The sequence below is a fragment of the Carex rostrata genome, chromosome 7 (genome assembly GCF_964058835.1).
Source record: "Carex rostrata chromosome 7, lpCarRost1.2, whole genome shotgun sequence".
NCBI lineage: Eukaryota > Viridiplantae > Streptophyta > Magnoliopsida > Poales > Cyperaceae > Carex > Carex rostrata.
This window is the reverse complement of record NC_135924.1, coordinates 10,294,597-10,307,659: the sequence shown is the minus strand read 5'-3', so window position 1 is coordinate 10,307,659 and position 13,063 is coordinate 10,294,597. Positions and strand designations below refer to the sequence as shown.

The 13,063-nt window shown below is 32.5% G+C and overlaps 1 protein-coding gene and 1 long non-coding RNA gene across 3 annotated transcripts; both read right to left on the bottom strand.

Annotated features, from left to right (window-relative positions):
* Positions 1–4,808: 4,808 nt before the first annotated feature.
* On the bottom strand, positions 4,809–7,230 carry LOC144557280 (uncharacterized). The gene is made up of 2 exons (XR_013512592.1): positions 7,091–7,230; positions 4,809–5,029 (listed from the first exon to the last, which is right to left on the bottom strand). It is a non-coding gene; the product is annotated as an uncharacterized LOC144557280 (long non-coding RNA).
* Positions 7,231–8,253: 1,023 nt separating this feature from the next.
* LOC144556978 (uncharacterized) lies at positions 8,254–10,429 on the bottom strand. 2 transcript variants are annotated; one of them, XM_078305497.1, is made up of 3 exons: positions 10,309–10,325; positions 10,153–10,275; positions 8,254–8,941 (listed from the first exon to the last, which is right to left on the bottom strand). In XM_078305497.1, the coding sequence occupies exons 2-3, from the start codon at positions 10,232–10,234 to the stop codon at positions 8,355–8,357; spliced, it is 669 nt and encodes a 222-aa protein (XP_078161623.1). In that variant the 5' UTR covers positions 10,235–10,275; positions 10,309–10,325; the 3' UTR covers positions 8,254–8,354. The 2 variants fall into 2 exon arrangements, with proteins under 2 accessions (XP_078161623.1, XP_078161622.1); XM_078305496.1 differs by having other exon boundaries at positions 10,153–10,429.
* Positions 10,430–13,063: the final 2,634 nt, after the last annotated feature.

Genomic DNA, 13,063 nt, shown 5'->3' with positions numbered 1-13,063 from the left:
GCACATAGTTGTCCTATTGGCATACTTCACTGTAAAAGACGTTGAATCAAACAGATCAGAAACTGAATCAACCGGACAAAGATAATCACCAGTCAGAAGTCTCAATGAAGACACTGAATCAAATCGAATCAAAAACTGAATCAACCAGACCAAAATAATCACCAATCAGAGGTCCCATTAAAGAGCCGCCGGTGTGTGAGAATCAACCAAAACTCCCAAACTATTAGTAAAGGGGAAGTGAAAACAAATACAAATTGACACTATATTAATGCAACATAATTCAAAGGCCAATGATGGCAGAATCACTGTAGAAGACTGAGCTAATGGGTTGAAAATGTTGGGTCTCTAACAACCCATAGGTTTTAATTAAATGAAAAATGTTTACTTACACAAGTGCATTTGTCAACAGCCAACAAAATTTAGCGTTATTTCATTTTCTTTGATAGTTTGATCTATTAATTTATAGCAAAAAACTGTTTTTTTTATTTAGAAATAAATAACATTAGACCAATATTTTGGTGCAAAATTGGGATCCGTATCCTCTGAGGTACCTGACTCGAGCAAATTGAAACGGACGATCCACATTAATTCTAGCCAGATCAAACTTAGTTTGGCACCTGTGTGGACTGTAGGGGATTCATTTTGAGATTCGTGTCAAGTTAAAAGAACCGTCTGATCGTAATTATCATGTAACCTGAGGAGATGTGAATTCGCAAAATTGGAGTTCCGCTACGACGTAGAATTTGCATCACCCTAGGTACCTGAGGTGCAAGTGGTGAATCTAGACCATTCATTTCACTTGACATGCATCTCAAAGTAAGCCTCCTATAGCCTCAATAGCTACCGGATTGAGTTTAGTCTGGATGAAATTAATTCGGGCCGTTCATTTTTATTAATTGCAGGTACCTGGGGGATACGGACTCTACAACGTAAGCAGTTTTCCTATCCGGCTCCAAAATTGAATATACTTATTATATTGGAAAATATTTGCACGGTATAAGAAATTTGCACAAGACATTGTTTGGTGGTATTTATTTTTCGAAAATTAACCAGATTTCTTCTCTTTTCACCAAAATATAATATTTGATTTCTAAATAAACTAAATCAAAAGGCTGGGTGCCCCTGGAATCCCGCTAATCAGCCTTATCCTGAAGACCTAACCATCTCGTACTTGATACAGACAGTGAAGGCCAATCAAACGGTTCTTATTTCACAGTGTTAACGCCTGTGATGGGACTAGGGAGTCCGCATCGTCTGCATTAACTCAAAAGAGTATCTTTTGAATTGATGCATCTTGACCGTCTGATTGTAAATGGAGCCCATCTGGTTCCCACCTTTATTGTAAGGGATCTTTAATAATAGTGCATATTTAATTCACACAAATCTTAAACCTGATCGGACGGTCCATATACATTAACTCAAAAGATTCATTTTTGAGTTAATGCAGAGGATACGAATTCGTGGAGTAGGCGGACTACTGTACTACCAGCGTTATCTCAAAAATTAAAAAGTTGATCCTTTCCTTCCAAGGGGCGACGTCAGGCCAAGATAGAAAGACACGGGAGAATTTCATTATACCCACAAAATTTTCAAAATTACGTATTTTGATCTCTAAAATTTCTTTAAAAAATTATCTAATTTATTAACTTTTCTATTATAAACTCATCTTAATTTTATGATGTAATCATTTTATCTTTTATTAAAAAAAATAATGTAGTATGTGTAAGAAAAATGTTATGTTATATCTAAATGATTGATTCTCGAAGACAAATTATTTATTTTTCTACTTGTGACACACACGGTTGCATTTACATATATTTGTGTGTTTGTTAGAAATAAAAAAAATTAATCATCTGCTCTAAAAATCAATAATTAAAAGACTAAATATTTCTCTTAAACATGCTAAAAGTATTTATTTTTAATAAAGAATAAAATCATTACTTTATAATTTTAAAATTGAGTCTTAATAAAAAAAAAAACAAATACAAATGGGTAAGCTTGTGAGATTTTGAAATTTATAAGTATTAATATGTAATTTTGAGGTTTTCGAGGGTACACATAAAATTCCCCTAAAAACAAATGAAGTTAATAGCCATCCATTTACACGTCATTAATGATTCATCCTTGGAAACTTTGCCGATAAAGTTCAAAACTATTCCTTCATTCACACGTCATTCATGATTATCCTTACCTATCTTGAATTAAGATTGGGAAATTTTTTTTGGCAGTAACAAATAGATAAAAAGAAAGAGAAACACAGAGACTACAGTTATAATTTTATTGATAAAGATCAGTACGATTAAATCGTATCGATTTTAAAATTTAAAAGAGTTTAAAACGGTGCAATTTACACCGATTCTAAATCTGTTTTTATTTTTTTTAAATTGTTCGTGTGCACAGTTGGCATACCCGACATGTACCATTGCTTGTATTCGGGATCAACAGTCCATGGTCTACTCTTCTATAATTATTATCTGATAGTCAATTATCAACTTGTGTCGGCCACGCCAATCCAAACTCCGTTAATATCCTCCACGTAATGCTACGTGTTGCATTGAACAATAAAAAAATAAAAACAAAAAACAAAACATAACAAATTTAGGATCGATGTAAATTGTCGAACGGAACCCTTTGTGTGGATTCAAGATGGGTTCTCAGTTCAAAAATTAAAAATGATCGGCTCCTTTTAACAATGATCGACTTCACACGCAGTGACTGAGGAGAGGAAATTCCTACACCCAAGAGAGCAGAGGATTCAGAGTCGTAAATTGTGCCGTTCTAAACTTCTTTAAATTTTAGGATCAGTACAATTCGTACCGATATTACTATCAATAAAATTATAACTGTACTTTTTCTGTTTCTCTCTCTTATTTTCTATTAATAACTACCAATAAAAAATTTCTTGAATGCGTATCCTCTGCAAGTCTGCATTAACTCAAAAAGAAATTTTTTGAGTTAATGAATCTTAACCGTTTGATAATCTGATTACTGCTTATAACTTATGGACTTTTAATATTAGTACAAATCTAATATGCACGAATTTTAAAACAGATTAGATGGTTGAAATTCATTAGCTCAAAAGATTTCCTTTTGCAATATTTTGAGTTAATGCAGAGGATACGAATTCGCCCATCTTACAAGAAAAGTGTAAATTAATTATTTGCCTCCATTAATTAACTAATTCTAATTTTTTAGTTCCATCTCGATTTAATATTTTTCATTTTCCAAAAAGAAATTTGGATTCACAATTATAGGAAAATGAAAAATATTAAATCGAGATGGAACTAAGCAAGTGCACCTTTGGTTGTAGACTGCAGCTGGCGGCGAAGGTCTGTCAACCGAGCTCGAGAGGTGGCAATGAAGATCTGAGTCAAGTTCGTCCAATGCTCAGCCGTTGTAGCGCAAGAGACGACTTGAGCTTGAATTGGCTCTGTTAGGGATGATCTGATCCAAGCAAGAAGTAACTGGTCTTGGCGATCTGAGATGTCACTAGTTCTTGCTTGATCTGTTCCAGTACCGACTGTACCAGTGGAAACAGGCTCGATGTACTTCTTGAGGTTGTATCCATGGATAACTGGCAAGATCTGAGACTTTAAGGTAAGAAAATTTGTGGGGGATAATTTTGTAGCAATCGGGAGGTTCAAGGTAATAATCGATTCAATTTGATCGATTTGAGATGGATTAGTAGCAGTTGCCATTACGGCTCTGATACCATATAAAAAGAGAGAGACAGAATATAGAAATATAAATTTTTGTATTATTTCTTTGTACATTTACATTGCTTGCTCCTTGCATTTATTTATAGACTTTGATCAAAGGTTCTATACCTATGCTGTTACAACAAATATCAAAGGTTCTATACCTATTCTGTTATAACTGATATCTCAACTAATTCAGTTACAATGCTATTCTCCAACTGCCTATTGCACTTCTAACTAGAAGTCGGTTCTGTGTTGACTTTCATTGGTGTATCTTCTATTAAAAACAATTAGAAATTCTCAATTACTAGGTACTTTATAATATAGTATAGAGGCTAGATTTAAACACACTATCTTTTCAGTTATATTTCTTAAGAAATGAATCTTGATTGGTTCGCAACAAATTTGGATCTACGTTTAGACGAATTGACTAAAACAGATCTCACAAATATTTTAAAATAAGATACGATAAAAAGTTCATGGTTAATCATCATCAATATATTTTGCTTATATATAAAAAAAATGAAATTTAATCCAAATAGGACTTTTCTCTATTATTTAATGGACCATAACCATCATAGTAGTAAAAGAAAATTTAAGCTACTTCTCTTGAACCATACAGAGCAAATGCAATACCTGGCTCTATGTTACCCCGCATTAACAAATTAACATCCTTAATGTACACACGGGCAGAACTAGAAAATTAGAATTGGGGGGGCTAAATAAATTATTGTAGTGTAATTTTGTTTTATAAGGGGGGCTAATATGTATAGATACTTATATAAATTATAAAATATGAAGGACCAAAGTGCTAATTTCTAATTTATGGGGTGGCTAAGCAACCTTTTCAAGTTGGACTCTTAATAATTGGACTCGACACATTTCGTACTAATAAAATCCTAGGTGCTAATAGAGAAGCTTGTTTTGGTGAACTTTAGTGTGGAAGCCTGTTGTATTCACAAATAGTGTGCTCAATTTGACAAAGTATCATGGAAATAGAGAAGATACCTGAGGGAGGCAAATACAGCACTATTGATACATACATTGACTTGACAAGATACGACAAAAAATAGCAAAAACTGCTGTGTGTTTCAGTGGTACCACACAAGATTGGCCAAATCAAATTAACAAATTCTCACTCACAGTTTTAAATTTAAACAACTTGTTCGTCCATGGATATGTTTTCTTAACTAGTATAATAAAAGATATAGAAAAGATACTGTATTTTTCTTGAAAATTACATTTCAGTATCCTTTAGCTTTAGCCATCATGACCCGGTCCTCCTGACGCAGCCTCTCACCTTCACGGCGCATATACTCTTGAAACTTCTCCTGTAACAAAATAATTGATAGATGAGTCAAAACAAAAATAATATTGAATTCGACTATATATATCCGCAATTTATCAATTAAACTTAATTCTTAGGCATTTATTTTGTGACTGTTTCTTGAATGCTCATGGCTGGGGTGTGCACTGGGGATAGGGGTGCAAACGGATAGGATACAGATTGGATAGCGGTAAAACCACATCCGTATCCACTTTTAATTTTCAGATACGGATATGGATCGGATATTAGACGGATACATACGGATACGGATCGGATATCGGATATCCGTAGATATATACATAAATATTTTCATAATTTATAGGTAAACTATATGGTATATATCTACTATTCGGATACGGATAATTAAAATTTAAAACCATATTCGTATCCGTATCCGGACGGATATTCGGATATCGGATATCCGTATCTAATTTTCAGATACGGATGCGGACACGGTCGGATAATATCCGACCCGTTTGCACCCCTAACTAGGGATAGGTAAAAATTAGGGATTTTATTAGTACGAAATGTGTTGAGTCCAATTATTAATAGTCCATCTTAATGTCCATTTCTAAATAGTTCAGCATCTGGTTATTTTAACAGATTGTACATGTAAACACCTAACTTTATAGTCTTTACCACTAAGCTAGTTTTTATCATATAATTAAAAAAAAATGACCGACTGTGTATTTTTAATATTAAATTTATTACTTTATAAAAAAATACTACTTTCGTAAATACTTAGCTACTTTATTTTACATTTCTTTCTTTTCCCTTTTGAACACATATATTTACAATTCTCAAGACGAGTTTGATGATAATACAAAAATACATTGACAATCCTTGAGACTTCCACATCACAAGGTCTGTTAAAAGAAGTTAGAAATGTTAAAAGAATCTAGCTAAATTATTTATAATAATAATATCTTCTCCTAAAATAACTCATTCAATATTTTTTTTAAAATACACTGTTACACAGTCATAATTTCCAAATATCATATGTTAAAAGCAACTACCTTTGTGTTAAAGCTAATATTTTGTGTTTCAAAATAATATCCGTTCAAAAAAAAAAAAAAAAAACTGTATACGTATAATGGTAGATGTAAAATGAACACTAAAAGACTCTTCTCATCTTTATATAATATAAATCAATAACTTCAGCACACAGCAACACAGAGTACAAAAAGATAAAGAGTTGGTAATGAGCTGAAGTTATGAAAACAAGTAACATTAAAAACAATAGAGCTCATTTTTTGATATATACTTAAAAAAAAAAATAGAATAAAAGAGCCCATTTAAAAGGATACAATTTATAGCCCCTGGAATCTTATTTCTATTTTTTTTTGGAAGAAACTATTGATAACAATTATTTATCTGTTCTAACAAAAAGAAATTATTTTCAAGTTGATTTTTTTTAGTTGAAATCGTTCATCCTCGTAGACTATGACTATGACTATTTGATCCCAAAATTAGCACAGCATCACCAATGAAGCTAGACTGTCAACTGCCAAACGTAATTCCATTTAATTATAATTAGATTACAACAAAATATTTGACTATTAAAATATGTAAACCTCTGGCGAAATGATGTGTACTTAATTGTGGTCAACTGGTGACTATCCAATAGAATACTTCTACGTCATGCTATTAAACTAGGAAGGTATAAAATAATTCAGCGGATACCCAAATCTTCTTATCATTATTTAATGGTAAATAAAAGAAATTAAACCAGAAGGGGGGAGTTCACTAACACATTTAAATCATCCCCATCAAGTTCTGAATTCTGGGAGAGGATTTTGCAAGAGAGTAGTTTGTGGTTATAATATTGTTAAACTATAGGGACCTGGATGTAATTTACTTTCTCTATTCCAATTGAAAGCCGCTGTCAATGTAATCTCAAAAAAAAAAAAAAGTTCTGATAGATGCACACTTCAGCCAGTCTAGTTCAATGTACTTCGGACCCCCCACAAAATCTAACAAAATTTATTCTGGTTCGCAATCTATGTGCGTGTGAGACAGTGAAAGAATGAAACCTTGGCACCAGAAAAGTAAAAACCAGCGATACCAGCAGTGGCGATGCCTCCCCATATAACAATTGTTGATGTCAGAAGCGACCATCTACGGTAAATCATCTCTTCTTCTCTCCTACTCCTTCCAAAGCTCTCTCTTTTTTATGAACGATTTCTCCAAAGTTCTTTTCTTTTTTCCTTCTGTTGTTCGGCTGTTGGGTCTACACTCTCTCGTCTCTTCTCTCCTTTTCCAGAATGTTCTAACGGGCCATATTTGATGTGAATAATTGGACCTAAATTGGCACCATCCGGCCCGATTTAAACGGTTGTGAATTGTGATTTTCGTGAATAAAGCCCATAATATAAGCCTGAAGTCCAAAACAATTAACATTTTAAAAAAAGGATAATTTTCAGTGTACCCATACAAATTTTTAAAATAGCCAATTGTTCCATAAAAATACCATAATATCAAATATCCTCATCAAACTTTAACATTCTTTCTTCTATTATTTTTTATTTATTTAAAAATTTGCATGATACACTGGAAATTTTCTTTTTTTTAAAACTTCCCAATGATGTTGACCTCTCTCCTTATTGGTGGTGTATCTTACAAATCCATTCAACTAGATCCATCTTTGATCACGTTACAGTCCGTAACTTAGAGGGCTGGCAGAAAAAATCGCAGCTCATGACTCGCTCAAATTCAGTCCATAAATGAACGAATCATGAGTTATTTTTTTTAGCTCGAACTTTAATGTTAGCTTATTTATGACTCGCTTGATTTGAAAATGAGTCTATGAGTTACGTTTAATTTGACTCGTTGCATGGCTAAAAAACACGCGGTTTGTGGCTTGTTCGGAAAACAACTCGCTCGTTTTTTTTGTCCAGTCTATAAACAAGCGAACCACAAGTTAATTAGATATATTGATTTACATGCAATTAAACGGTAAGGTTTTACTTTACAGTTTACCCTTAATACAAATACATTTTTCATCAAAGCATGTTTGTTACATCATTCTATCAATATTATTTTTATTTGAGGTTCGCATTAATAACGAATTTTTATTTCGCCCATAAACTCAGAGAACCTCAATGGTTCAATCTGATGTAGTAAAAAGGAAAAAAAAAATAATAACGAAAAAAAACAACAACTGTTATGACCAAAGTACCAATGGAACTTCCAACAAACATTCCATAACTGAACAATAAACATCTTAACTTGGCACTCTAAAATGTTACATATATAGATCATCAAAAAATAAAATGAAATTACACCACGCTAATTTTCAAACTTCTTGCTCTCAGTTCACCAAGCCAATATTACACAAGTAACAAAAGAAAAGTGCTGGAAAATATTATAGCCATGACAAACAAAAATTCCAGCACCAGCCCTCGAAACCCTGAGTTACATGTAAGTCCACCTCCACTGAAGCACCCGCTTTTCTGCTCAATCCCTTTACCCCCTTCTAGCACAAAAGTTGAGTTACCCTTCCCGCTACTAAATAAAATGCACCAAAAAAAGGGGCCATGCCGACCAACCTTGTTAAAACCCACTCCCGCTTCAACATTCTCTTTACTATGAAATATAGACCTGGCTTTCTTATCTGAAGTATAAATTTTAGAGAAGGCCTCTTCTGGACTGAGATAATTCCAGCTGCATGTAATTAGGTGGTTGAGCACTGTGTCGACAGTTGGCAGTTCTACCCCGCAATTGGCAGCATAAACCTCAGTGATGTCAATTTCGGGGGGCCTACATGTCACTGTGTTATTGCTAGTGCAGTTTGCACTGCATTCGGTGATGTATTGCAGAGCCATGCAGCCCAGGCCGGCATTATCATGCAATTTCGGTAACTTGATTGAGGTTCTGTTACTGTTAATTACTGTCATAATCTCATTTGCTGGATTTCCTAAAATAATAAAATAAATATGTATAAAATTAACTCTTTGTTCCAATAATTTTAAAAAAAATACCTTGTTCAAGCCAGTGAAAGATATGAATGGATATCAAAACATAGAAGCTAAACAATTCTGAAAGTTGTTTACCAGTAATATCATTTCTATTTGTGCCTTTTGGTTTAGTCATATCAGGACATCTCTATATGGTCAATTTCAACCACCTCAAATTGTCCAAGTTTTTTCTCTATTTTTTTTTTATGCTTGTCATTTTATTGACAAACAAATTCCATATCATACATGCCTGCTCAAAAAGAAGTGTTGTTCAAAAGTATACATGTACGCACCACAAAATGAAACAGGTCTACATCAATTGGTACCAATTACCTGACCTAATCAGTATAAAATCGTACCAGATTTTGTGATCTTATTTGTATACCTTAGTGGTTAAGCAATAATTAAGCCTAAATTCACAAACAGTAACTAAACTGAGATCAACTTTTGTAACAGCAAAGGCCAAAATGCAAGTACTTAGTGACATATGCTGGTAGTCTGGTGCAGATCTTGGAATTATATTGTAAAGCTCCTCATAATTATCGGTTTGGTACTTGGAAACCCAAGCAATTGAATACAAGTCCATCGCAACCATCTTCGAATATACAACCAAAAGTTTTCTACTCAATTTTTGTTCTCATATTCACTTCACCTAATTATAAAGCCCAGCACAGCTTTTAAAGTTTGTCAAACATCACAGCAATTAATTTGTGTATACCCAATTAAGATGCTTGTTTCACTTTGGAAAATGTAAGATCGGATTGGCACTAGATTAACCAAAAATAAAAGCCATGAAAATGAGGTAGGGTTTAGCTAATGTGAAAAGGATTTTGTAGTGGGTTTAAGAATAAAGCCCATTTAAATGGGTTTCAGCTATTACAACCGAAAGCAGATCTGCTAAATTTGTCAATGTCGATTTTAATTGCACAAATTATATGAAAAAAATAATATGTACATACCCAAATCTGAAAATGTTATGAACCAGTATTTCATACATATAAATTTTAATTCAAAAAAAAGAAGAATTTTTGCTCCCATTTTGGAGTTCAATTCTTAGCAAAATAAAGAGGATTTTTGCATTAAACTACTTTGAACAGAAATGGACACAGTAAACGAACCTGAAGATTCCAACTTTAAAAAAGAAAAATAACTCAAAAGCAAAAGAATATACCTTCGATTTTGGCAGAGACCTCTCGCCTGAGTAGAAAAGTAACCAAAATGAGAAGAACCCAAGAAGGTGTGGATCCACGCATTGCGCCAAAAACCCAAACAAAACCCCTTGTGTACCAATTTCCTTTCTGTTAAAAAAATGGGTATAAATTGAAACTTATTTCTTTGAGAGTGAGATGTAAAGAGAGGTAGAGAGAGAGCTTCTATATCAGTTCAAAAGTACGCTTTTCGGCATTTTTTTTGCATTCATTCTTCTTTATTTTTCTCACTGGGGTGAGGATAGTGAGGACAGAGGAGTGAGGAGGGAAGGTGAAGAAGAGATGCAACTCCTCTGGCAAGTTCCATGTATCTATCTATATAGCGGGTCGTTTTGAAACATAGATTTAAATTGTAAGTCGACCCGCTCAGTAACTAATTGACAGAGGGACTGAGGGGGAGAGGAGAATTTGGGTTGGTAAGAGCGAGCAGTGATTATTGGTGGTCCAAGAAACCGTGCAAAGGAAATGTGAAAATACACCTTTTGTTTTAGATCAAGTAATTTAAAAATTAAAAACAATAGAGCTTGTTTTATTTACGCTAAGAAGGAAAGACTGAACATGTTGACGTTACGGATAAAAAAATTGAATTTCTTTCTTATTTTAGTTTTATTTTATTGTTTACTGCCTACATGAAGAAACAATTTGAAAAACCATCTTTACTCAAAAAAAACAATTTGAAAAACCATCAGAAATTTTACAGAACGGAGAAAGTAAATTTTTATAGAATTATTTAATTTTTGTTTATTGTTTATTTATGAAATTTGCTATGGCGTTTAGGGTTGCACAAAAAATTCATAGGTTGTGATTCGATTCGAGTTTGATTCGAAAAAGTTCGTAAAAAATTCAATTCAAAATAGTTCGAAATTAATTCAAACCAAATTCAAACTGGACCTGGTTCGTTTGAAATAGGTTCGCGAACTATTCTAGTTCGAATCTCAAAGTAACGTGTACCGTTGATTTATGCTGATGACTTGGTAAAACATAAGGCTGCCCAGCCATAAGTCATAACTTGTAAGTCGTAACTCTTATTTTCAGTTCTAAAACCCTAGACGACTTTCACCTCTCGCTTTCGGCGACTACGATCATTCTTCCTTGTCGTAAAAACGTAAAAGATTTGAAATTGAGTTCATAAAAAATTCGATTTGAAATTAAGTCAAACCAAACTTAATTCGAAATTAATTCAAACCAAACTCAAACTGGGGTATGTTCGATTCGGGTCAATTCCTTTGCAGGCGTTCACGTTTTGTTAATATGAAAGTTAATTAGTATTAAATACAATATTAATTATTGTGGGACTACTTTGTCTTTTATCAAATCATTTTTTTTATTTCCAACAACTATGAATTTATGATAGTATGGAACCTCATAAGAAACTTTATAATAGTCAGAGCATTGAACAACTTTAATTATCAACCAATTGCTATTCTACGGCTGGTAGAAAGAGCATTTATACAAAATAACTGGGGGATTCTTATAATAATGTTGTTTTGATAATAGGTTTCCGGAAAATAAAACTTTTTCCTATTACATTTGACCTAAAGATGAGATAAATGTGAAATAAGTTAATTTATCTGAAAAATAAGTAATATAAATTACTCCTTGATTGAATAAAGTGAGAGATTTACAGAAATGCTCGTCCATGACCAAATATGACATTAAATGTTAGTCGTTACCTCACAAACAACAACCGAAACTCTGATTTTTTTTTATTTTACCATCCGTTAAAAATGAATAAATGAAGTTAACATGGTTTAAAAAAAATGAAATATACCAAGAACGCAGATAATCTGCTCTCCCTAAAAGAGAAACTGTGTTTTGTGATTGTTTCTTCCTAAATGATAATACAGATTCAAAGTAGGGGCACATATTAAATCTGTGTTCCTGGTATATTTTTTTTTTTTTAATTATTTTAACATTGTATATTCAATTTTACAAGATGGTAACAAAAAAATTAGATGAAAACTTGCTTTATTACAAATTTTGCAATCCAGAACCGTTACTGTTCTATTTTTTTTAATAGAAAAATAAAGGTCAAATCGTCAAATTTTATATCTTTGTTATTACGATAAAGAATTTTCTCCATTTAAATTTTAAAACTATGACATTTTATATAGAAATCATGTGCCTCCACTAGTAATCAAAAGTTCTTCTCATTACTATTATATTTAGAGTAGAACTGGAGTGTTCTTAAGTTCACTAAATCTCTTTGTGAACTCAACTCTGAAACTTAAAACTTATGAAATTAGCTTCAAAGGAGGAATCCAAACCGTTGAAATTCTTCTACCTTACGAGTAATGCATCTAGATGTGAAAATTTTTAACTTTCGAATTAATTTAGTATAAAATCAAGTGGTCAAAATTAGAAGATTTATAAATTAATTTTAATGCATTCAATTTTTTTAATGTCTTGACCACTTGATTCCATACAAAAACTATTTTAAAATTTTAAAATTTTCACATGTAGACGCATGATTCGTAAAGTAGAAGAATTTTAACGGTTTGAAATCGTCATTTGAAGCTAATCTCATAAGTTTTAGGATTTAGTTCTTAAAAAACTTAGTAAACTTAGAAACACCGTAGTTCTAATCTATATTAAAATTAGGAGGGTTCAAATGCCTCCATGTTTTTGTGCCTCCATCATGCCTCCATCTCTCTCTATCATTTTCAAAGTTCAAACAGTCGATCCGAACCGCTCAATCTAACCTCCATACTAAAATATGTTTGGAGATCAAATTTTATATTTTTAGGAATTTTTTTACTATTTTTTTAGATAGGTACAAAATCAGTAAATCTGAACCATCTAAAAACAGTATTTTTATATCTATCTAAAAAATAAAAAAAAAATTCCTAAAAATATAAAATTTGGTCTCCAAAC